Genomic DNA, 27,294 nt, shown 5'->3' with positions numbered 1-27,294 from the left:
TTTCAAACAAATTATTGGTTCTTTGGAAACGTATTTTTTCAAATAGTCACATTATTATGGTGTCGCGTTACGAAAATAGCCTTATTTTTGACATTGTAAAATAAATACTTCTTATAGAACTCTTATGTTTTGGATTCTCTTCCTACTCGTCAAGATACGTGTTTCCATAAAAAAAGATTTAAAATCGGACCATTCTTCGAAAAGTTACACTAGGTGCAAAGTTTTGGTGTCGCGTTACGTTAATTTTCACCGTAAATTTTCAGGATGAAACTACAAATTTCAAAATGCTCGTTCTCAGCAATGCTACAACCGATTTTCGAATTTTTTTATTTTTAGTAGATGGAAATAGTTATACTAGCTTTCAGAGTTGGTGCCACCCCACTAAAACCCTCCCCGTTTTTGTAAAATGTGGGTATGTCTGTTTTCTCTTGTTTTTCACTCAAATTTGATCAAGTAGCTCTGGTTTTTAATGGCTAGTGACCCAAATCTTATCAGAGAGGTGCCGTTTAGTGCAGGAATAGTCTCTTACATGTTGTGGAATACTTGGCTTCGATGGTAAACAACGTGGTTCTCCAGCGGATAATCCGGAATATCCGTAAAAATGGTCAATTCATGATAATAATAGTTTTTTTGCAAACTCACCAGAACTCCTTATTATAAAACGCAATAGATTATTTGAATTTTCATGGACCTAGGTGGTCACAATAATGACCTCCGGAAGATCCGGAACATCCGTAAACATGGTCATTTCGTGAAAATCATCCTGGATCACTGCGCTTTTTTTTCAAAACATATCAGAAATCAATTACTAAACATAACGGATGATTGAGATTGTTCTTGGATATAGGTGGCCATTGTAAAGCTCTTGAGGGGATCTGCAGCAACCGTAAAAAATGGTCATCTCGTAAAAATCAACTCAGACACGTTGTTTTTATTTTTTTAATCACCTGGATGTCTTGTCATGACATTTATCTATGTTGACATTCATCCTTTACGTTGTATAATAATTAATTTGATTAATTTTGCAATAAACTTCGGTGATCAAGGTGGTGTTTAATTTCAATGGTATATGTCCTGCCGAAGCAGGGAAGGATGCTGCACCAATCCTGAACCGAGAACCATTTTTTCAGTCCTTAAACCGCTCTGCCGCCAATGTCCGTTGTTGCGAAGACTACTCCATCCAGCGCTCATCCGAGCATGTGTCATTTGATAACATCACCCTACCTACTGATCGTTCAAACATCGAGTTGCATTCTGAATACCGTGTATTTTCCGTTGACTGCCAAACACGCCACTTTGCTGCGCTTCCTGTTTCGTCAGGTAAGTTTAACAGTGGTGTATGTCTCGCCGAAGCAGGGAGGAATACTGCACCAAATTTCAATCGAGATCCACCTTTCCAGCCAATTGGTCGTTCTGCCATTCACGTAAATCGAACCGATGACCATTCAAGATATCCTGTTGAAACTCCCACGTACCACTCTGCTGCACTTCCTGTTTTATCAGGTAAGTTTGTGGCCAGTGGTATATGTCCTGCCGAAGCAGGGAAGGATGCTACCCCTTTTCTGAATCGAGTACCGCTTTTCCAGCCTTCTGATCATCGCTACATTGAACCTGTTCATAACTTTGTACCGTCTGAGGACCCAAGAATATGCCACTTTGCAGCACTTCCTGTCTTGTCAGGTAAGTTCGACAGTGGTATATGTCTTGCCGAAGCCGGCAGGGATGCTACACAAAATTTGAATAGAGGTCCAAATTTCCAGCTCAACACATGCTCTACTGCCCACGCAAATCTACCCAGCACTGTGCTTTCCGGACCATCGATAAATGATTATGACATCACGACACCGAATTCCAGAGAAACTAACCGTGGCTTGTTGGTATATTACCAAAATATCGGCGGAATCAACACTCGTTTATCCAACTATCGTCTCGCCTGCTCCGATTCCTGTTACGATGCGTATGCATTCACAGAAACATGGTTAAACAGTGAAACCATCTCTAGTCAGATCTTTGATCCATCTTATAGCGTTTTTCGTTTAGATCGTAACTCCCAGAACAGTAGGAAAAACTCCGGCGGTGGTGTACTATTGGCAGTCAAAGCAAAACTTACTGCTCGACAGTTATCGGTTCCTAATTCTGAATCTGTTGAGCAAATTTGGGTAGCAATAACTTTCCAAACTCATACCTTGTTCATCTGTGTCATTTACATTCCTCCCGATTGCTCGCAGGATATGGAAGTAATTGATCAACACATCGGCTCGCTCAAGTGGATCTCAGATAAGATGAAAATTAAGGATAGTTTGATGATACTTGGTGATTTTAATTTTCCTGGCATCCAATGGAAACTCAGTACGTCAAATTATCTATATCCAGACGTCACTCGTTCTTCAATCAGCTTATCCGGTAACAAGCTAATCGATAACTATAGCTTAGAACGTGTTTCTCAGTTGAACTTCGTTGTTAATGATAATGGTCGGCTATTGGATCTTTGTTTTGGAAGCATCGATGGAGGCGCAAATTTTTCAGTCATGAAAGCCCCTTCTGATCTTGTGAAACCAACGATTCATCATCCCTCTCTGATAATCGAAATAGTTAGCGTCTCACCATGCATATTCATAGATCCAGTTGAAACGCTTTTCTATGACTACAAAAATGGTGACTTTTGCGGTATGAACAACTTTTTCTCCAACATCAACTGGCTTGATTACATCAATCAAAACCTCGATTCATCTTTGAGTGCGTTCTCTAGTATTGTATTGTATGCTATCGACCAATTCATTCCGACGCGTTCTCGTAAAGCCCCAATCAACCCACCGTGGAGTAACAATCATCTAAAACAGCTGAAAAGGTTGAAAAGATCAACTCTGCGAAAGTATACGAGATTCAAAACCCAACGTTGTAAAAGGAACTATCACGCTGCAAATTGTCGCTACAAACGCTTGAATAAGAAGCTGTTCTATTCGCACCAAATGAAAGTTCAACAAAATCTACGTCAAAATCCTAAATCGTTCTGGAACTATGTCAACGAGCAACGAAAGGAATCCGGTCTACCCACGGTCATGTTTAAGGGTAATATTGAACGCTCCACTACCGATGGTATTTGTGATCTTTTCTTAAACCAGTTTTCAAGCGTTTTCACCACGGAAATTTTGGACGAATCACAAGTTTTCTTAGCCGCTGAAAATGTACCCGTTCATTCACCAGTAGGTGATCACCCATTCATCGAAGCCGAAGCAATTAACAAAATTTGCTCCTCTTTGAAAGCATCAACTAGCTGCGGTCCAGACGGTATTCCTGCGATGGTTCTGAAAAAATGCTCTGCCAATCTTTCGATGCCATTATCGTGTCTCTTCAACTTATCACTTCAGGTTGGCAAATTCCCAGATGGTTGGAAGAAGTCGTATGTCTTCCCGGTTTTTAAAAAAGGAAACAAACGTGATGTCAGCAACTATCGTGGTATTGCAGCTTTGTGTGCCGTTTCGAAATTGTTCGAGAAAGTGGTTTACGACTTTTTACTCCACAATTGTCATAATTTTATTTCGGAGCATCAACATGGGTTCATGCCGAAACGCTCGACGAACACCAACTTGCTTACCTACACGACTTTCATTGCACAAGCACTTCAAGAAGGCAAACAAGTAGACTCGATATATACGGATTTTTCGGCGGCCTTCGATAAAATCAATCACCAGATAACCATCGCCAAATTTGAACGTCTCGGATTTGCTGGTTCTTTTCTTTGCTGGTTGAAATCTTATATCAGCGGCCGTGAAATGGCTATTAAAGTCGGTGATTCCATTTCACCCTACTTCCATGTAACTTCGGGGGTGCCACAAGGTAGCCACTTAGGGCCACTGATATTTTTAGTGTACTTAAACGATGTACATTTTACACTCAGGTCATTGAAGCTTTCTTTAGCCGATGATTTCAAATTGTTTTACGTTGTGAATGATGTCTGCGATGCTCACTTCCTGCAGTCCCAACTTGATGTGTTCACTGTTTGGTGTGAAAAGAATCGCATGGATCTCAACGCCGCTAAATGCTCTGTGATATCGTTCTCTCGGAAACGCTCTACATTATTATTTAACTATAAAGTTGGTACTACTGTTCTCAAAAGAGAATATGTGGTTAAGGATTTAGGTGTGTTAATGGACTCAAGATTAACTTTCAAGGAGCATGTCGCCTTCGTTACCTCCAAAGCCTCGAAAATACTTGGTTTCATATTCCGTGTAGCAAAACATTTCAAAAACATTCAATGTTTAAAATCTTTATACTGTTCATTAGTGAGGTCAGTTTTAGAATACTCATCAGTTGTTTGGGCTCCTTATTATCAGAATAGTATCATGCGTATCGAATCAATCCAACACAAGTTTGTACGGTTTAGCTTGCGTCATCTGCCATGGAACAATCCATTGAATTTGCCCAGTTACGAACAGCGTTGCAATCTTATTGGTCTAGAGTTACTGAGCGTACGCCGTGAAATCTCAAAAGCACTATTCATTTCTGATCTTTTACAAACACAAATTGATTGTCCACATTTGTTGTCGCTCCTTAATCTTAATATACCTTACCGCCCTCTTCGCTCTAGTGCATTTCTTTATATTCGTGGTGCTCGCACTAATTATGGGCACCACGAACCTTTCACCAGCATGTGTCGTTCTTTTAATCGTTGTTTTCATGATTTTGATTTTCATCTCTCTCGCCGCATTCTTCGTAATAGATTCAGTAGTATTCTCTCCAGTCCAACTTAACATATTGCATCAGATGAATTTTGTAGCCGTACATTAGTTTTACTATAGAAATAAGAATAATTTATATTACTAGTATTAAGCAAAAATTGTATCATTTGGAGTGTAACTTTCTGTTGGTACTAAAAGATGAGGAGGTTTTGCGCCCATTTGAGGAAGAGTTATCTCAGCTCAACTCAAGTGGGCTTTTCCCTGCTCCAAAAAAGAAATAAATAAATAAATAAACTTATAAATTATACTTCTTCTTCTTCCTGGCGTTACGTCCTCACTGGGACAGAGCCTGCTTCTCAGTTAAGTGTTCTTATGATATTTCCACAGTTGTTAACTGAGAGCTTTCTTTGCCAAAGTTGTAATTTTCGCATTCGTATATCGTGTGGCAGGTACGATTATACCCTATGCACAGGGACGTCAAGTAAATTTGCTTTACGAAAAGATCCTGGACCGACCGGGAATCGAACCCAGATATGACTTTGCTTTGTAGCCGCGGACTCTAACCACTCGGCTAAGAAATGCCCCCAATTATAAGTGTATTACAAATTTTATATATTCTATAATTATGATTTTTTACGTGTTAAAAAAACGCGCAGTGGTCTAGGATGATTTTTACGACCAGTTTTGTGGATTTTACAGAGGGAGTTGTAGTGGCCCATGGCAGCCCTGATTGGATGATTTTATCAATTGATAATTTTTATGAATATTAACCAACCATTCTTAAAACCAGACCTAAAACCAGAGCTATTTGATTAGCTTTGTGCAAAAAAGAAAAAAATAAACATAGGGAAAGTGTACCAGTTATGGCCATAGTGGTTCCCTATTTGGCCATATGTAAAATTTTAATAACTATCACATTTTAAATCTTTTTGAATGTTTTTACATCAAGATATATGTTAAATCTAACTACTACAACACACAAACATTTTGAATTTGAAGACATTAAAGTAATCACGTATGGCAAAATAGGGACCCACTATGTCCATAACTGGTACACCTACCCTATTTATCTCTCACTAAAACGTGGAAGGTTTCAGAAGAATTGCGTCAACGTCTAAATCTGGTACAACTATTTCCTTTCAATGAAAGCTCAAACAATCGTTTGAATAATTGAGGAATTGAATTGGCCTAATAATCTGATTTAATAACTCTTCTGTGGGGTAGAATTCCATGATATTCAGATCTTTATTTTGAGACCATAAACGTCCTTAACAATTTTGCTAAAACATGATCCTCAAAATACTACATGGCTACGTTGAAATATTATTGGCCCAATATCTGGTTCAATTACACCCCTGTGCCACAAAATTCTGTATCCTTCAGACCACCATTAGTAACCCAAGCAACCAATAGTTCGGATTGTACTTAAGCAGTGAACTCCAGAGTTCACTTTTGGTACAAATCTAGTTTCAGTGAAACTTTTTTGCTGATTAAGAGAACACCATAGATATTAAATGAACTTCATTCTCAGAGAAGTAACTTATGAACTCATCAACAACTTGAAAGTTTGAACTGAACTTCTTTTGTACTTGAAGGTAACAATCAAACTTAAACGAACTTTATGTAAACTGTAAAGTTTGGTTAACTACTTAAAAAGGGAGCTGATTAAGCCAAAACATGCCCTTTTATCCGAACTATTGGTTGCTTGGGAAATCATAAACACTTGCACACGGTATGTCTGAACCAACAGATTATAAAAATCGAATGTACATCGGATATTCTCATCATCTTCAAAAGAGATCAAAGGAACGGTTAAAAAATTCAACCCAAAAAAAGTGCAGTTACCCCACTGTACAGCAGCTCTACATATTTTTCGTCCCATCATTGGGAAGCTTTTATGGTCGTCTACAAATTTCTGAAACAATATTCTCAAAATAATTTATTTAATCTTTTTAAAAATTTTACCCATTTATTAGATCCATTAACTCCACTGTGTTATTGAATTTCGGATAGTTCCGACAATCATAAATGCCTGCTTGTCGACTTTGCCGAAAGCATACTTTTAAAAGTACATTGTTGAAAGGTTTACATTATTTTATTTTACAATCAAATTCAATCATTCTAACATGTAACGAAGCTCAAGATTATTCGCGCCGCCATCCGAAAACACTGTACCGGAAACATTCTTGAAAAATCACAGATATATTAAAATATTATTGCAAAGAATTTAGTCAAATTTATAAGATGACCACAAGTGCCATCTACGCTTTTACAAAGCACGACATTCTCAAAAGGTTTCACAGAAACATTAAATTAATTTTAACCAGTGTCGGATCAAATTACCCCACTGTGAGGCAGAATGTCGAATGTATTAAACAAATAACAACACTAGATATACATTTTTTCTGAAACCCGAAAACAACATTACCGATTTAATCAATAAAAATAAAAAATGCTTTTTGCGTAACGCGACACCATTTGCAGAACCCTGTTGGAAGATAAACGTAACGCGGCGCTCATAAAATGAACTCAATGATTTCTGCAATTATTCAATATTTCCATCCAGTTTGAAGTCACACTCTGATTCTTATCAATACATAGAAGGATTGCCTAGAACAAACCCGGATTGTAAAAATTATAGCAGAGCAGATATAGGCGATTATAGAGTGACGTTTAAAAAAGTGCATTTCAGCGATGGTGTCGCGTTACGAAATGCAACTGCTTTTAATTACCATATATGCAGTGTTATGTTTCAAAATGAATGTCACAACATCAAGTACATTTAATATGCATGATATAAAACTTGTTTTATTACATGGTCACAAGGCATATTTCCGAGAACATGCCTAATTTGATAATGAAAGTCGGTTCCTCGTGGTGTCGCGTTACGCTGGAATGTGTCATATGTCAGATAGTCAGGCTGCTTTCAAAGCTCTTGCTTAGGCCAACTCAAGGTCTAAGCTTGTTATCGCACGTCGAACTCAATTTGAGGAACTGAATTCAGTGAACTCTGTAAAACTTATATGGGTCCTTGCTATTCTTCCATTTCTGGGAATGAATTGGCTTATGAATTAGCTCGCAATGGAGCATCGCATGACTGCCGACTCAACTATCACATGGCAAATATTCAGTGTGTTTTTTTTTTGTTTTTTACAAGGGGGAAATCTGCAAACAGATCCCCTGAGAAGATAACTCAGGGAATGCGGGGATGACGCACCAACGACGACCCGCTAAAACCAGCCTATGCACTGTGCATGAGCAATTCATTTAGAATTGTTCAAGTGGTGAACAGTTCATCGACATGACCCTTGGACTCAGACCCTCATCTCCCCGGAACCACCTTACGGTATTTCTTCGGGAAGGGACCAGTGCATATATCACAACACGTGTAGCAGAAGTAGCCTAGGCAAACTGCTTCTCCTAGCCGACTTAAACAATGTTACAAGGGACCAGCCTCGGCAGGGCTAATCCTCTGCAGCCAACTCTTGGTCGGCGCGCCATAGACGCTGCAATTCTAACATAATGTGAGTGACAGCCGTAGTTACTGCATTCCAGCACTCGGCATCCGCACACATTCTCTCTATAATATTGTCGGGGGACGTGTCCCCTCCGCATGTAGTGAGCATGCGACCTCTCACAACAATGAAACGGGGGCAATCGAACACGACATGCTCCGCTGTTTCCGCTACACCAGCACAATTGGGGCACGCAGGAGATTCTGAGTGCCCGAACCTATGCAGGTACTGTCTATAGCAACCATGTCCTGACAGAAACTGCGTCAGGTGGAAGTTCACTTCCCCATGGCTTCTACCATACCAATCTGACACATTTGGTATTAGTCGATGGGTCCATCTACCCTTAGTGCAGTTATCCCATTCCTGCTGCCAGCTTCTGAGCGTTTCCTCTTTACACGTGTCGCGGACTCCTTTGCTACCCCTTTGGTTGAAGCATTGAACATCTTCCTTGATGATGAGCCCGATGGGCGTCATCCCGGCTATGATGCACACGGCCTCTTTAGATACCGTCCGGTATGCACTTGCTACTCTTAAGCACATTATCCTGTACGTGCTTTCCAACCGCTTTAGGTTTCTGTTCGTTCTAAGCGCTTTTGACCAGATTGGTCCTCCATACCTTAGTATGGATAGCGCCACGCTTGCCAGCAGCTTGCGTTTGCTGGCAATTACAGCAGAGCTGTTAGACATCATCCTCGAAAGCGCCGCTATAGCCGTAGATGCCCTTTTACAGGCATATTCAACGTGGCTAGCGAAGCTCAGCTTGTCATCGATCATTACCCCAAGATGCCTAAGGGATCGCTTGGACTCTATGGTGCAATCACCTACCGAGATAAGCGCCCGTTGCTCGGACTTGCGGTTGTTGACCACCACCACCTCAGTCTTGTGACGGGCCAGTCCTAGTTTCCTAGACTTCATCCATTCCTCAACCAGGGAAATAGAGTGCGCTGCTGTCAACTCTACTTCCTTCATCGATTCACCATAGACCACTAGGGTGATATCGTCGGCGAAGCCAACAATCTTAACACCCGTCGGAAGGGGCAGCCTCAGTACGTCATCGTACATCGCTTTCCATAACAGCGGGCCCAGGATTGAACCTTGAGGTACTCCCGCGGTAATTCGAACGCTTTTCTGCCCCTCCTCTGTGTCATACAGTAGAATCCTACCATCAAAATAGCTTTCTAGAAGCTTACACAACTGCACCGGTACCTTGAGGCGGTGAAGCGCGTGTGCTATTGCTTCCCAGCTTGCGCTGTTGAACGCATTCTTCACATCCAGAGTGACAACCGCGCAGTAACGGATGCCGCTCCTTTTATGCTCGATTGCCACCTCAGCTGACTGAACGATCGACTGGACAGCGTCCATAGTAGATTTACCTTTCCTGAATCCAAACTGGTTGTTGGACAAACCGTCCGCACTCTCCGTATACGGTACTAGCCTGTTGAGAATGAACCTCTCCAATAACTTGCCCGTCGTATCTAGTAGACAGATAGGTCTATACGCCGACGGGTCACCTGGTGGTTTCCCCGGCTTTGGTAGTAGCACCAATTTCTGTCGCTTCCATACATCCGGGAAGATTCCTTGATCAATGCAGCGTTGCATTGTGGTTCTGAACATGTCCGGATCCGCGTTCACTGACGCTTTTAGGGCAATATTCGGGATACCATCGGGTCCCGATGCCTTGTTTGGCGCGACTGATTTCACGACTTCTGCCAGCTCTTCGTTCGTCATTCTCGCCACTTCTTCTCCTTCATCTGCCGCATACGGCGCTGGGGGCCATGGACTTATGGGATGGTGCGGAAAAAGAGTACTTCGATTATCGATCGCAGCAATTCGGGCGACTTCTCTAGGGGCGCTATGGCGCTACCGCGTTCTTCTCTTTGTGCTTCTGTGCGTGCGCGTTGCAGTCTTCGTCTAACCCGAAGGCAGATTGCTCGACGATGAGGTAGAGCCAACGAAAGTCGAAAGCTATCTATAGAGTGACATCACACCTCTCAACTCAAACTTATGTAGCCGGCTAGCTACTTGTGGCTACTAAACTATTTGCCAACAGACTCAGTAACAAGAAGATATCATAACTCAACTAGATATGCTGTTAGCTTTGATATGATGACTCGTGTTATCCTATTCCCCTATCCTTCTAATGGAATACATACATTGACATCCTCTCACAAGTCTTTCTTCTTCGGTGGGGGTCCCGTATAGCTGCACTCACTGTGGCCACTGTCGATGTCGATTAAGTCTACACTTTTTTCGAAAGTTTTTTTTTTCAGAATTCTTTGGTTAAGAACTTGTCTTATTGATTTCTCGAGGAAAGTTCATTAAAATAGATCAAGGTTCTTTTCGTTTTCTCGTGTTCTTAGCGCATAGAGTTTCTTCATGCCTGTCACATGCACATGCAGATAAGTCAATTAAGAAAGAAAGCTTTCTATTATCTGAGAGCTTTCTTTGTCAATTGGCCATGTGAAAGTGCTCGTAAGAACAGCTTTGAAGCAGGCTTTGCTCGCAGTTGGAACGTAACGCCAGAAAGAAGAGAAAGAAGGAACTAGAATTAATGGAATTCTGTAACATACTTTTGTAGAAGTTTATTGTAAGGAACTCTTACGGATTTCGCGTCTGACTTTTAGACTTTAATACATGCAATGTTTTGAATGTTTTTTGTATGGAATTATGAAACAAATGTTTGGTATTATTTCTACAACATTTAATCTTTTTGTAAATCTCTAGAGAAATTTCTGAGTTTTTAAATAAATTCCAGGAGTATTGCTAATTGCAAAAATCATATCAGGGTGTTTTTTCTAAGTTGTTTTTTTTTCGAGAATACCTTCAGGTAAATTTACGCGAGAAAAAGTAGTGTAATCAATCTTTATAGATTCTACACGTATTTCGATGAACAGTTTAATCTGATTGTATATGGTAAAAATAATAGTTTTTTGCTAATTAGATCATCCTTGACCCATATAATCACTCTCTGCTTTTCGAGAACTGCATTGAACCAATGTGTTCCTTCATTAAGGTGAATATGAATCGCACCCAAACCTAAAATTTTTGAGAGCACGAAACTTTAGAACCAAATATTCGTTCAAACTGAAAACTTAATCGATGGGCTTCCAATTTATCTGAATATTCCTACAGGAATTCTCCCATAGGATGCTTAGAAGCAATTTTTCAGAATTTGCTCCAGGAAATTCTTCAGCACTCCAACGCTTCTACCTCCTGTGATTTCCACAAGAATTTCTGTGAACGTTTTCCCAGGATTTCCACCAGATATTTTTGACTAGATCCTACTAGACTTGCTTCCACTGATTTCCCCAGTTGATAGTATAGAAAAATTGCCAAAGACTGCTACAGGAGTTCTTCCAAGAAAATGCCCAGGTATCATTCTAATGTTTTTTAAAGGATTTGTTTGGGGATTTTTTCAGGATGATCTATACGAATTCCTACATTATTTTCAACAGTTATACTACCAGGAATTTCTTCAACGTTCCATCCAAGGATTACTCCCATAGATCTTCAAAACAATTCGTTAAATAATCTCCCAAGTAAAATCCCAATAGCTTCTTCATAATTTTATTTAGAATGTTTCCCATCAGCTTCCAGTGCTTCTTCCAATCAATTTTTAATAAATTCCTTCAAAATATTTTTCAGAAATATATTTTTACTATTATTTTAGAAATTCATCGCAGAACTCCTCAACGACTGCCCTTATGTGTCAAGTACTTATTTAAGGGAACCTTGTAGGAGTTCATCAAGGGTTACTTTAGAAATTAAGGGGACAGGATCCGTCATTGATTTTAGAATATTCAAAAGCAGTTTTTTCGTTCAAAATCAAGAAAGTTTACATGAAAATGTGTTCATTGCATTCTATTCTCCAACCGAAACACAGTGAACACATTTATCATTGACAAAGTTTATTTTTTGACGGATTCTTTTAATGAAGTTTCATTAGATGTTACTATATAATTTCCTTATGAATTACCTTCCTAGCAACGCTCGCTCCGCCATTTTCAGCAGACCAGAAATGCACTTGATTTGACCATTGGGTTAATTCTACGTGTGGCATGAGGTGACAATTGTCGGTGTCGTATAGTGAGGTGACAATTCTCGATTGGAGTGAAGTGACTCTCCATTTGATTTACACGGCGAGTCACTTCACTTGAATCGAGAATTGTCACCTCGCTATACGACACCAACAATGTCACCTCACGTCACTCGTAGAATTAACCCACATGTTTTTAGTCGAAATCAGATTGATGAAAATTAGTTCTGTCAAACGTACCAGAAATGGAGTGGGATTTACTATAAACATAGTAAGTTCTTCTGAAATTCCATGGTTGTTTTAACAATGGGCGTAGTCAACTAAAAAAGTAATTTTTACCATAAAATTTTTCCCGTGTAAATACACTTTTGAATCGGGGGTGAAGATTTTGAATCTACAACTTGAAAAACTTTTGAATAAATAGAAATGTATGGCATTTTCACGTTTCTTATTTCGGACGCTTACTCACTCTTGCTCCATATTCCAGACACTATGATTCGAACTCTGGACAGCTCATAAAAAAGCATAATCAGAAGAGTCAAATTATTAATTAGGCTCACCCAGCCATTAGAGATTAGACGTCTCTCTAGTTGATCATAGGTCTCTCTAGCCTCTAGTTGATCATACTAAATGCTAATGGATATTTATGGAAATTGCTCATAAAACACGCCTCCAATCTAGAGTGTCCGGAATTTGAACCAAAAAAGAAGTAGAACCATTTGTTAAATTTTTAGAGGTCTTAGGAATACCTAAGAAAAAAAGGAATTCCTGATGGAATCTCTGATTTAAATTCTTTGTTTGTTCTTAGAATTCTGTTTTATTCTTTACTTTGAATTCTTAAATTCTAAAGCGGAAGTCTTGTAGGTATTGCTCAGGCTCGTAAATAAACTCCTGAAGAAATCTTTGGAGTATTATCTGAGGCAGATTATAGGCAAATAAATACCTGATTTAACTCCTGGAGAAAATAATGAAAACTACAAAACGAGCACTTGTCGTAATGTCATGAGGAATTCCCAAAAAAATATCTTAAAAATATTCTTAGAGGTCTCTTTTTGATTCATGTTGGGCCTTTTTTTGGTCTGTTTTTTTTAGGTTAGAGGTTTATAATGTTCCAATTTTCAAGATACTGATTCGCTGTCATTAATGTTTAGATTATTTGCCCCAAAATTTGCTCCGGAAAATCTTTCAGCAGTCCAACCTTCAGTATTTTCTACTGCCAAAAATTTTCTCAGTGGCTCTACCAGGATTTTCTTCATAGATTCTTCCAGTAATTCTATAACTGCAGAATTAGCTGTTTTTCTAGTATATATTTTTTCTCTTTAAAATCTACAAAAGTTTATACACGGGTTGAAGAAATACGTTTAGGGATTACTCCAAGAAATCCTACAAGAACTTAATGTTCTTCTACCATAGACACCATAGTCCGGTTTGTATGAACATCGAATTTAGGGCTCATTCACAAATTTCATAACGCTAAACGGTGTGGAATTTTCACTGTGGATGGGTGTTCTCAAAATGTAACAGCTCGTACAAAATTTTGTAGAATTCCAATACAAAAAGTTTTTACGAGGGGGTGGGTGTGAAAGGTGTCCGGCCATTTGGCCGAACGCCGTTTGGCCAAATGCCGTTTGGCCGAACGCCATTTGGCCGAATGCCATTTGGCCGAACGGGTCATTTGGCCGAATGCCGTTTGGCCGAATAACGAACAAAAATATATCTTTTTTTCAACACTGATGTGTAGCATTATCATAAGTGTGGCCCAATAATTGATCAACTAATTAATTTGTTGATCTTTTCGATGAGGCGGGATATCATGTTTGTCGATATATAAGTGCTCCAAGAGCATAATCAATACGATCCGTTCATTCCGGACGAAGTTGTGAACTCGCGTCAAGACTAAGCTGTAGATTACCAACCGTGTGCTAGGGTTTGGAGTTTTTTATATTTTCATCAGAATTTTTTCCTTCTTTCAAACATAGGCTTTTCTTTCGATTTGTACTGGTTTCATTATTATTGGAAATAATTTAGCTTATATTTTCAAAGGGAATTTTACCATCTTTAAATCATCGGCAGCTCTTTGTAGTTATACTGATGTAACAGTTATTTGCGTTACACTTGCTTGAAATTTATAAGAGATTTTTCCTTCTTTTGATCATATGCTGTTCTTTCATATTTGAATATTTTTCATAGTTATTGGAATTCAGTCTAAGGAAAGAGTTTTATTAAAAACATATAATTTTTAACACAAGGGATGATGTGATGTCATTCTCCACCAAGAATAATATTACAAAGTGTTAACTGAACTTTGCACCGTTGATTGCGTATATCAGTAAACCGGACGAGTCGGAAAATACTTACATCACTCACTGTTTCACACTTGTGGAGAAGAAACCAAACTTGTGATTGCTAGAAATTAATTCATTTACTAAGTATGATCAGAATGATTGAAGCAAACTGATGCTACAGAAGGACGAATAAGTCGTAAACCGTTGCAGTAACTGTCGAAAGCTGACTGACTACAAATGCCATGCGAAAACCTACGCTGGCAGTCATTTCCGCTAGCAAAGAAGTGAAAAATTGCTTACATCTAGGATGTTTCTCTAAACTGTTCTTTGAAATTCAGCTTTGAAATTAATTACAAAATGCATGCTAATTGTAGTTCACTATTTTTTTCAAATTCGGCCAAACGTCATTCGGCCAAATGACCCTTTCGGCCAAATGGCGTTCGGCCAAACGGCATTCGGCCAAACGGCGTTCGGCCAAATGACCCGGAACCGTGTGAAATATGATCGTTTTCGACGTTATGAAATTTGTGAATGACTCCTAATAGGACCGGATCCTATTCTTGTCACTTAAGATTCACTTCTGCAACGGGGTTTTTTTTAAAGCAAATGAGCTCATATTTGGGCACAATATGCGCCAAATGGAAGTGCCTCAATTCGGCTAAGAAAAAAAAAACTGGTGCCAAACTTAATTATGGAAGTGACCAAGTAGTTTTTTTGTCCTATCCGCAGAATGTTTATGTTAAAAAACATCTTTTACTAATATTCGATTACTCAAATTTGATTGCTTCCAACTGCACATTGCTTATAGAAACTGCGCACAAACACTAAAAAACTAATAATTTAACTGCGTGAATTTCTCATTAAAAGTATACCTTCTCCTCATATTCCAGCTCCAGATTGCATTCCAAGACAAGGAGGAAGAGAACCGCCGACTGAAACACTACATCGAAACGATCCTGCTGCAGGTGGTCGAACACTATCCGCAGTTACTCGAAGTCAAGGCGGCATAATCGCCCTCAACCGGGCACGTCTTATCCAAATGCAAGTACAGGTCAAACACAGGTTAATCTTCAGAGCGCCAGAGGCTGTCGCCAGTCGTCGGCCCCAGGGTTACCTTGTTACCTTCTAGAATCAGTATCAGTAACTACAACCACCACCGGTTTGTGATGATAAGATGTGATTGACGACGAGAGGAGACGGCGACAAAGCAGCAGAACCCCTCCCTCCCAGCAGATTAGGAACTGTCACGTCCCACGAGCGAGTGTGTATTTTAAGAATGCAGTCGAAAGGACTTAGGATACCTTTTGAATATTTAAGTTATTTACGGAGCCGTTGCGAATGAAGGAACGAACATCTTACACAAGCAATATATTTTATATGTATTTAGACCTAGGAACTACATCCATACCAACACTCAAGCGAGTAGGTTCCCCCTCCTGTTTGTGTTTAGCATTTAGGCTAAAGAGGATGTCTTTTTTATATATGTGTATTTTATATAAAACTTTAATTTTCCAATCTCCGTTCATAAAGGCTCGATTTTGATTTATTTTCTTACTTTTAATGATTAAAATCTTTTTTTCGTTGTCTGCGTTAGGTATGAGATCTCGCGTTGATTATCACAACGGCGTACTAGCAGTGGTTGATTTCTCTCTCGGTTATAACTTCGCCTGGCAAATGTTTCCAGCAGTTATCTCATATCAGTAGGAAGTTCTTTTAAGTACCGCATTGTGAAAACTAACGATAATCGACTGAACTTCGTAAAACAATCCAAAAAAGAAATGGATGAATAGAAATCGATCACTGCAGATACGCCTTTATTACGCTCAACGCGAGAGATCGACTGGAGCCAAAATCAAAAATACTAAGAGAATGTGAAAAATGATACTCGGAAAACGTCTTTTATATCTATGTAATCGAATGCCCAACAAAATATCAGCATTCGATGCTCAATTCAAATTCAATTTGCGCAACAAAAGTGATATCAACAAGAAGCCTTATGCTCTTTACAGAAACACATTTTTTTTCTTAACTTGGATTCAAACTCTGAATGTATCAGATTTTGTACTATCAATTTTTAGTGTTAAAAGAATAAAATATGGAAATAATCATCGTTGGTGCTTTAGCAAACAATTTTTCACGTCTTTTTATGTTCCCAACGGTAGCAACATTGAAAACCTTTGCCTAAACTTGTACCTATTCTCAAGTTAGAGAGTTTTGTAAATAAATTTCCTTGTTCGTTCGTGAGTAACCTCAGTTATAGCCCCACACGACGACCCTCCAAAAATTGAGTTAGTCGAAAGCTCGAGCTAAAATCAAACTGTTTTACTTACTGTATGTTGTAACCAATAAGCGTCAATCGCCACGTTGAGCATTAAACGTTGAACAGATGATAACGTGGATGTTTAGTTAGACAAACGAAGCCTCTTTATATATTTACACAATCACAAAGATATCAACGGTCTGTTACAGTATGGCTCTGTGTTTAATTGAGATTTTGTTTCTTATTCAACACTTTATACAGTGCTGTGCAAGGAAGGTAGATTCTTTGGACGACGATATTGTACACTGATAAAATGTAGCAACTAACAGCAAGATGGAACCAGAAGATGAAAACACCCGATGAGCATTAATATATACTACCAACTTTGTATTAGTTGTGACTGTAGAACTAATCGAGATGAACTTTATTAAGCAGGATATCAACAGCTAGTAAGAATGGAAAATCAATTTTAAATTGGATGCCAAAATAGCGTTCTACTACTAAACAGTACTGTTGTATTAGTAATGATGAAAGAACAAATAAATACTGACTAAACCACTAAATTTGCGTTTTGTGATTTGAAGCGAAAGTCCTTAGGATAGAAGGTATTGACCACGTAGAATTCATTAACGAAAAACGCTTTCTCGGGAAGTCGGCAAGACGACAAGGTAATTGACATTGGTGCTGGTTTCATGTTACGCTAGAAGGTGTTAGAGAGCCGGAACCTTTTCTTGGTGTTTTTGATTCACTTCGGAAGTGTTTTCAATTGAAGTATTTCCCATTGTAAAGTTTCATGCGTATTGAAGTGTTTCTATTGCAAAGTTTCAGACCATTTGGCCGAGAAAAAAACCCATGCCAAAGTGAATCAAGGAAGTGCCCAAGTAACCCTGCACCTATGAAAAGAGAGTATATTAAACAGAATAAAAAAGTAGACTTTGTTTGTCTTTATTTATGTAAATTTTAAGACATCCGGCTAGTTTTTCACTCAAAAAAGTAAGTCTTGAGTATTGTACCTTTTAATTTCGCCCTAATTGCTTATCTTTTGACAGATACATGTATTTCGACTACTATTTGTTGTCTTCTTCTGTGATAATTAGTCGCATTACTCGTACAGAAAGAAAGGAATTACGAAATTTCCAAAATTGGAAATTTCTGTACAAATCCGGTAGACATTGCCTTTAAAATAAGAACTTTGGAGACCTTATGCTTGAGAAAGAGATCAAAGATAAACAAAAAAATGGTCTTCTTAAGAAGTTCCCAATAAGATTAGTTTGATATACCTCGAAGAACTCTCGCATAACTTTTGAAAAGGACCTATGTAAAAATGAGAGATACTGATACCTACATTCCCTTGATGTACCTTATATCCAGAGCCGTAGCGTGGTCTCACGGCGCTCTTGGCAAAGCTCCCTTTGGGCGCCCCATGCCAATTCCATTTTAATGATGCAAGTTTGTATGTGATCTAAGTTTTCGTAAAACTTCCCAAGTAAAGTGAATTTAAAGTGGGAAAAGGCTCCACGTATGTCGAATTAATGTTATACATTATAACATAATTATTGCTCTAGAGGAGAAATTCCCCACTTCAAATCAACTTCAACTGTACTTATACAGTAATGCTAGCTATGTATGCTGCCCATAAAGGCATAACTGTCCCATATGGAATAAGTAGGCATTGAGATAATAGCGCTTAAAGTTTGAAGAGTTTGTTTTCTCATACAAATTTTACAAATTTTTATAATTGTCTAGTACATTTCTGGACGCCTTATTCATTTAGCACCACCGTACGAATTACTCATTTTGCTTCTATAGATCAGCAAAAAATAAACTTGAACATAATTCACGTTTTGCAGTTGCTATTTGGGTTGAAAGCTTATATAGGGACTGTTATGCCTTTATTTTTCAATATGGGACTACACCTAGCTTATATTTTTCCGCAACATTTTCAAATAAAGTATGTAAATTTTGATATACATAGTAAAGTATATATTAAACCATAAATGTTGCGATGAAAAAAGGTGTTGATTTGAAAATCCATATGGGACAGTTATGCTTTTATGGGCAGTATACCGTTTATATAAATAAATTGCAAATAAATACTATTCAATTGTCATGAAATTTATTTTTTTAATACTAGGACGACTACTGTTGTAGCCTTTGCTCCATGTAAACTAAAAGTTGATTGAAATATAGTATGTAATATCACTCAAAGTGATCTAATCCTATGATCAACACTGCGCCGTAAAGTATACCGGTCAATAACACAAATTTGCCGACATTTTGGTTACGGACGTTATTAAGAAACATATTCGGCCCTGAAAATTAGCTCCGAAGGTCAAGTTTCATTCGGAATCTTCGGAGAAAGTCGAGAGAGAAAAGGTCGCGGCCGAACGCGTGTAACAAGTACGCTTTCTTATTTAAGATTTATCCCTGCAATATATTGATTAAATGTTTCCAAATTAAATAACTCTGCATGTCCGTTCGTTTTTTCTCAATAAATAGAAATAAATTCACCGCATTAGATCGTTCCTTCTGTAGAGTTACCATTGGCATACGCTTGCATAAATGAGTTCCCTACAGCAGTTACACGCGCCTAAGAAAAGAACCCAAGCCAGCCCAAATTGTCAACGCGCGCATATTTGCGATGTCTCTCGGCGGACATCGACCTGCCAAAAATCCTTTCAGGATCCAATGACCTTTCCCGTTCGGCTTGGCACACTCCTACCGAACTTGGGGAGAGAATTTGCCTTAACGTGCTAATGCGGCCGTTGGAAAGAGAGGTCGCAATGCCATTGAAGTTTCGGGTCCAAATTTTGAGAATTTTGCACTCGCGAATTGGACTTCGTCCCATTTCGCGACCTCGAAGCCGAAGGTCAAAATTTAGCGGGTATCTGAGGACAATTCCCAGCCTTGATCGTCCACTTCGTTTCGAACTGTGGAAGAGGCAAGAGTGGTTGATTACTTGTCCCGCGTCGTGGTGTGTTTGATAAGGTGTGAAATTACATGAAAATTCTAAGTAGGAGTAGCTAATTACCTTTCCCTTTCCCAGTAGCATTTCCTGTAATATTCGTTAAATTGAGGAAATAGTAGGTGGAATTAGAGCGTGTGTGCTAGAAGAATTGAGGGTAAGAAGATTATTTGGTGATCAATTGGGACTCCGAAGTGAAACATGTGCGTTGTGGTTCTTTGAATATAGGATTCGTGGCAGCAGTGGCCATTGCCGGCACACCACCATCCACCAGAAACCCGCTCTTGACCCCACCGTTCGACTTCGGAGGATTCCCGGGACACACGTGACCGGAAGAGGGTTGCGCCGCGCCATTCTGCGCGCCCTAGATAGGCAGGCCGCCATTACCGTACCAGTATCGTCAGCGTCAGCAATTTCTACTGTGACAGCAATCCAACCGTCAAGAAGGAGGGAGACGAACGAACGCACGTGCCGCGTTTGCGCGTAAGTCCGCGGATCCAGTAAGGACCAACGGAATGGACCGTTGATCGCATCCGCGATCGTGTACAGGCCGGAGTAGATGCCAACGCAGCTCCGTGTCCATCGCTAGTCCACCCCCACCATCCGTAAAATCACCCACTCGTAAATCCATGGTAGAGTAAGTACCAAGCATGCATGTTTATTCGTTGTGTCGTCCATGCGCATGAGACAGTACGGCACAATACGATAGAGAGCCCGTGTCCGTCTCGAATTTATTAATGATTCGTTGAGCACATTATTCGCCAACCCATACACCGAAACCCACATCAGTAGCCACCAAACACACGCAGGAGAAGATTCCGTGCACGGCAAGCGCCGTCAAAGAGAAGGAATGAAGTAGGAGAGAGTAAATGCACGTTAGAGTAGAGGAAAGGGAACAGAAGGCCTAGGCAAGCATGTAGAGGGAAGAGCAATTGTAAATAAATGTATGTAGTAAATGATATGCGTTACGTGTTGGAGCTTTATTCGAGCTTTTAGAGCTAAAAGCGTTGTTTGAGATAAAATAAATGTTACCAGTGGTTCCCAAGCTAAATTGTTCGACGTAGTATGTTGAGAGGAATTAGTGTCTTGTGAGGAATTTCCATGTAGTTCATTTTCGTTTCGTTTTCCTTGTATGTTGTTTACTGGGTAAGTCGGCCCGAAATCGACCTTTAACCATTTTCAAATTGGAAACAGTTTGGAATGGAGTGACTTTCATACTGGGCCTGTGATGAGAACACCCCGCTCCAGTGATTAAGGTTTCTTAGAATTCTAGGAATTTGTATTTGGAACTTCAGTGGTATTGATGGCCTTTAGCCTCTACCGAGAAGTACATCGGCTAATTTAACGCAGCCAGTCAGCTTTCTTCCCAAGATCTTTAAAATTAACCCCTCCCTTGAAGGGTCTCAGGCCGGGCAAACCTGCAAACTGCTGGGTGGTCTCCTTTTAGGAGTGGCGCTAAAGCCATCCACTTACGAACGGGAAGCGCGACGGGCTGGCGGGTTACACGCGAAACCTGAGCGATCGGCCAGCATATTCTTCTTAATTACCGAACTATTTCGAAGAAGTTCGTGGGACATTTCGAGCTTCCGCTGGACTCGAACGAGGTCACCTTCCCTAATCTGAGGGTCACGGCTTCGATTCAATTTCGTCCGAACCGTCAACCAAATTGGAAGTGTCGCGTGTGATCGTGATCGTGTCCTTGAATTTGTAAGAAGAAAATTAAGCAACGTGGTAATAGTGTCCTTTATCCAGATTATTTTCTTTGTTCTAGTCCCTAGTTCAATAGTTAGAATATTCAAGTTGTGCGTTGTAGGCAAGTTTGTGCGTTTCCTTAACCAGAATACAGGTATGTGCTCAGTGTGTCCGTCCCGTTCCCAAATTCCGTGCATTGTGCTAATTTCTTTGTGTGACAGCCGTCAACCACGTGAACAACGCCCGCGACCATCTTCGCATTGCCATCTTCGGAACGAAAGCCCCTGACAACCGTCATTCCGTCGGGAAGGAAGCGATCCGTCACCAAATCGCTTCGGAGTCAACCACGGCTGCCAAGTGCCGCCCAAGAAGGACTCAAGCCAACCACGAGCCCATCTTCCACCAAATTCCACGTGGATCGTCGACCGCGGGTCCAAAGGTCGTTTTCCACCGGCGTGGTCCGCGCGCGCTAGGACCAAGAGCGCAGAACCACCAACAGTAAACGATCGCCATCATCCACCGCTACCGTAGGTAACCAATACCAGCGCCTGCAGTTATCGGTGAGTCCGTTGCTTTTTTCATTGTGAAGGGCGGCGTCCGGTGAGGACGCCGCGGAGGATTTTTTTTGCCGACCAAAGGTCGTGTATTTTTGTTGGACTGCCAAGTCGCCTCGAGGCGCGTCCATGAAATTTTAAGGTTGGGTGCGATATGCTATAAACGTGCGCACGTAATTTTTGAATGACCACCCAACCAAATTTCTATTAGTCACCCGGGTGCCAAGCATTTTGTTCGTCTGCCGGCATCGTCGAGGGAAACCTGCATGAGATGAGAATGAATGAGAGGAATACACACTAGCACGAGCACATGGGGCCCAGATAGCCGTAGCGGTAAACGCGCAGCTATTCAGCAAGACCAAGCTGAGGGTCGTGGGTTCGAATCCCACCAGTCGAGGATCTTTTCGGGTTGGAAATTTTCTCGACTCCCCAGGGCATAGAGTATCTTCGTACCTGCCACACGATATACGCATGCAAAAATGGTCATTGGCATAGTAAGCTCTCAGTTAATAACTGTGGAAGTGCTCATAAAAACACTAAGCTGAGAAGCAGGCTCTGTCCCAGTGGGGACGTAACGCCAGAAAGAAGAAGAAGACGAGCACAGGAGAACAGGATTAGATAGGAGTAGAAAAAAAACGCACATAGAAGACTAGAACGATAGGTAATCGAAATACATACATGCATGTGATAATTATCCGTAATTAAATGATTCGTTTTTTTTCCACTATACGTTGAATGTGTTGTTTTTGAATAAAGATTTGAAGCGCAAGACAAAATTGTTACACAACTAATAGTTTGGAGAAAGATTCTAGTTCCACGTTGTTTCGGTGCGTGTCCTTTTCGTTGAATGTCTTCCGCGTGTTGGAATTTGACGTTGTTTGAATTTGTCTCTTCCACTTTGGTTGCGCCTCTGGCGGGAAGTAGTTGAAGCTGCCAATGATGAGAGCATAGCGTGCAACGCCACACCTTAATGTTGCATCGCCTTTAGGTACGGGTGATCTCTCACCGCTCTTTGGAGACGTAGTTTTGTAATTGAGAAGTTATGTTGGTTGTGTAGTGTAAAGTACCTAGTTTTGGTCTAGTTAGTAGGCGAACTGGCTCGATCTCAATTTTCTTTGAAGATTTCGAATGGACTCGCCCTGAACGAGTCTCAACCGGGCAATATTAGACTTGTCGTGCGGTCTCCTTACGGAGTGGCGCTAAAACCGCATGATTTATATCCAGATCGGCCAGTGTCGGCTACACTGTATGATAATTATCGAAATCCACAAAAAAATCATGATGAGACTTGTGTATTCACTTATTGAGAGTACCTTTAAATATTTGGTAAATATCAATAAAAGGTGAACTTCAACAGTTCTGGAGAATATCTATAAAATTAAAAAAAAAAGTGTAGATCTAAAAGATGTTGTTGTTGTTTAGCTTCATTATAGAGACTTTCAGACCTGAGCTGGTTCGTCTGTGGGAGATCTAAAAAATATTTTGAAGAATTACATAAAATTATTGTTCATGAGACGCATCTGCAGAAACAACTGAGAAATTCTTCTGGAAATAGCTGGACTTTTTTTTAATTTTTTGATTACATGAATACAATGTTCATACACTTGTTTCAAACATAATTGCAGAAGTTTCTAGAAATTTTTTAATGAATTTGCATAAGAACATTTTTATAGTTAGATTGCCAAGAGTCATCAAATAAATAGAAGCAAATTCATCAAATACTTTTAATAAAACTTAATAAAATAATTAAATAAGCCTTTTTCTTATTTTTCAGTGTAATCAGAGCAGAAAATTTTTGTTTTGTCAAGATATTATAAAGAAGTTCAATTCCCAAAGCTAAGTATGCTGTTCCGCTAAAGAAGATTAAAAATTTGAAAGAAAGAAAGAAATGGTCAAGAAATTTTCTACAGTGACCTCCATTTGAATTGATATTTTTTTCAACTGCATACTGCGATCAAAGAAAACGCTTTTCTCGACAATTTCTTGCAAGAAATTGTCCACGCATCAAGATAGTCGATTACTTTTCTTTTCAGGTGCATAGTGCATAAATAGTAACATGGAAAAATAGTCAATTGTTTTATTAATTTATAAAAAGCGTTTTGAAATAAGCGCAGAATTCAGTGCGAATATTTAAACACTACTTACTCACTAGCCTTTTCTCAGTGAAATTTGTGTAAGTAATTTACTAAAAGAAGATTGAAACTACCGTAAGGACGCCATTCACCGCTCATTTAACAGCATTTCAACACATTAAATTCTGTCAAAAATCAGGTTTTCAAAATGTTTTACAAATTTTTGCGCTAGACGCAAGATAAAACATTTGTTTTTGTAGAAATGAAGTTGAAATGTGAACAACGTATGATGGTACCGAATAACATGTATGCCAATAATACATGTGTAGGGCGCCATTCACCGCTCATCCTAAGTATGAGGCTTCATATACACAACTAGTTGGAATTAATTTACTTCCATTAGCTGGTTGTTATCTTTGTATTATAGTACAACAACATATTAAAGCGTGGCCGCAAAGAAGCATTTTTCGATCTGCCATAATAAAATCATTGTTCAACTCATGTTTACCGCCTTAAACAGCCTAAAATTATTTTTCATAAATATATTGTGTTCGGTTGTAAAGTAAAATAAATCCTCCTAAAACTCACCTTGCGTCACGCGAAAGGCCTATTTAGGATTTGCTGTGATAATTATGTGTCGTACTTCGAGAACCTTGAGAAAGATTATGTGAGTTTCTCTCAAGATTTTGTAAAAATTCATTCTGTGATTCAGTGAGATTGAATTTGAAGAAAAAAAACTGTTGCGCAATAACTTTGGTTCACATTCGATGGAATTTTTTTGAGTCGTGTTTTAAAAAAGTCTTTATAATCCTTATCGAGCTTTTATGAATATATTCTTATCAATATGAACACTGAACACTATTGAAAGAACTAAGAGTTCAGCAAGCAGCTATTCAAACCCCAATACCGTTTTGTCTCAATTTCCGAACAGACTCATATTCCGAACACTAGCTTTTTGTATGGCGATTTGGATGAAATGTTTCGCTGAAATATGTCACCAAATTACTAGCTCGAGGTCAATCAAATAAGCTCAGATAAATTTATATGCGAAATTATCCATTTGTATACGATTTATTTGTACTGTTCGGAATTTGAATCAAGGTGTTCGGAATATGAGACAGAATGAACACAGTGATGCCGAACAAAATGTTGTTCCATACTTTTACGCAAAAGAAATACTAGAAAAGTTCAAATAAACATTTTTCACGTTACACCCAACAGCTAACAGTTGGACTTGGCTAAGAAATAAAAGTGTTCACAAACAACAGTAATTTTATGCCCATCAGATACATTTAAAGTCGCTGGTGGCCTTAAGTGTTCGGAATATGAGTCAAAACGGTATTAAATTTTGAAATTTAACATCCACAATATCAAATAATCATTGAAAGAGATTCAGGAACCGTTTAAATTTTCAATTGTTACGTTAAGGAATTTCCTTTGAAATTGTGACTTAAAAGGCGCCCTTATATAATATATTTCTTCGAAAAAATTCCAGATGTTTGACGCATTAAGGCGCCCCCCATAGGCTGGCGCCCTTGGCAGGTGCCAACCTGGCCAACCGCACGCTACGGCACTGCTTATAGCTCTTAAATTTAAAGTATCTACTAAAGAGGGATGGGATCATTAGGTACAGCTCTTAAATTTTAAGATTCTTGCAAAACAAGATTAGGGAATTATGACTATACCTAGTTTAAATATATAATGTGTGCATACGATGGTTTTCTTCAATTCGAGTCTAGTACACGACACTGAAGACGGCCTTACAGTAGAGGTCGAAATACGCGTATCTGTCAAAGGATACAAACTCTAGTGGAATTAAATGGTATAGTTCTCAAATCGGGTTTTCATCTACTCATTTTTGTTAGTTATTCGCGATTCTTCATCAAGAAAAATAAGTAAGTGGAAAGAAATATGGTCTTTACTCTCGAAAACGTATTATTATTGATGGAGAATCGCGAATTACTAATGAGAATGGCCTTTTTTAATATTTGCATTATATTTGTTTGCATTAAACTTGATATAATTCGAGAATGGCTACTTCTAGGGAAGTTATCCAGATAATCATTAGGTTTCGAATCATTTCATGATTCCTATTGTATCATCAGAACGTATTTATTACAAAAACCAACATTTTGAAAATCGACCAAGTTTTTCTTAGAAAAACTTTTTTTGTTAAAAATTTCTCCATCATGAAACTTTGTCCCAAACATCTGTCTATTATCAAGATTCTATAGTGAAAATTAAAAATTGAGTTTTCGTGTAATTTAAAATTAAGGTTTTATTTTTGAATATTTCATGAAAAACATAAAATATTTTTTCTATGTATATTTTTTCTTGTAGCCCAAACGATTAACTACAACTTCTTCATAGAATTTGTTTCTCTCAAACCAACAGTTTCGGAGTTAGATTTTTTTAAATATGTTGCATGCAAAAATTAATAGGCCATTTCCAAAAATGATTCTCGAGTCAAAATAATCGATATTTCTATGAAAAACACTAATCGTCCCATACCTCCTGATGAACTTTTGCGAAGAGATCTACCCAATTGCAAAAACCAAAAACTACCCAAAGTCTAGAAGGTTTTTTAGATGAATTACTAAGACAATTATTGAAGAAAAAATCAATTGAATACCTGGAAAAATCCATGCAGGATTTTCTGGAGGCATTCCTTGAAATCATTGAACAGAATCCCTAAAGAAATATGGGTGGATTTCTAGGTCCAATCCCTGGGATAATTTTTGAGCAATAATATATAAATAAACCCTAAATAAACGGTCTTCGAACATCGGGTGCTTAGGACGATCTTTGGCGGTGTGCAGGAAAACAGTGCGTGGCGGCGAAGAATGAACCACGAGCTCGCCCAACTCTACGGCAAACCCAGTATCTAGAAGGTGGCCAAAGCTGGAAGGATACGATGGGCAGGGCATGTTGCAAGAATGCCGGACAGCAACCCTGCAAAGATTGTGTTCGCTTCGGATACGGTCGGTAGAAGAAGGCGTGGAGCGCAGCGAGCTAGGTGGGCGGATCAAATGCGTATCGATTTGGCGAGCGTGGGGCAGATCCAAGGATGGAGAGATGCGGCCACGAACCGAGTATTGTGGCGTGACATTGTTGATTCAGTGCTATCTGTTTAAATGTTAACTAAATAAAAGAAAAATAAAATAAACCGTAAATGGATTTACGGAGAAATTCATACAAAAATAACGGAAGAAACAACAGTGAGAGATCGAAAAAGG

At 39.2% G+C, this 27,294-nt stretch overlaps 1 protein-coding gene across 16 annotated transcripts in view; it reads left to right on the top strand.

The window, feature by feature from the left end:
* The window catches only part of LOC5568396 (rab11 family-interacting protein 4B), a 362,368-nt gene extending 345,030 nt beyond the window's left edge, over window positions 1-17,338 (top strand). For all 16 annotated transcript variants that reach the window (XM_021849280.1, XM_021849277.1, XM_021849276.1 and 13 more), the window contains one exon: window positions 15,406-17,338. In XM_021849280.1, coding sequence (XP_021704972.1) covers window positions 15,406-15,525 — 120 coding nt within the window. In that variant the 3' untranslated portion in view covers window positions 15,526-17,338. The remainder of the gene's footprint in view (window positions 1-15,405) is intronic.
* The last annotated feature ends 9,956 nt before the right edge of the window (window positions 17,339-27,294 follow it).

The sequence above is a fragment of the Aedes aegypti genome, chromosome 3, assembly GCF_002204515.2.
Source record: "Aedes aegypti strain LVP_AGWG chromosome 3, AaegL5.0 Primary Assembly, whole genome shotgun sequence".
In the NCBI taxonomy this organism is placed as follows: domain Eukaryota; kingdom Metazoa; phylum Arthropoda; class Insecta; order Diptera; family Culicidae; genus Aedes; species Aedes aegypti.
This window is presented reverse-complemented; position numbering and strand designations above follow the sequence as displayed.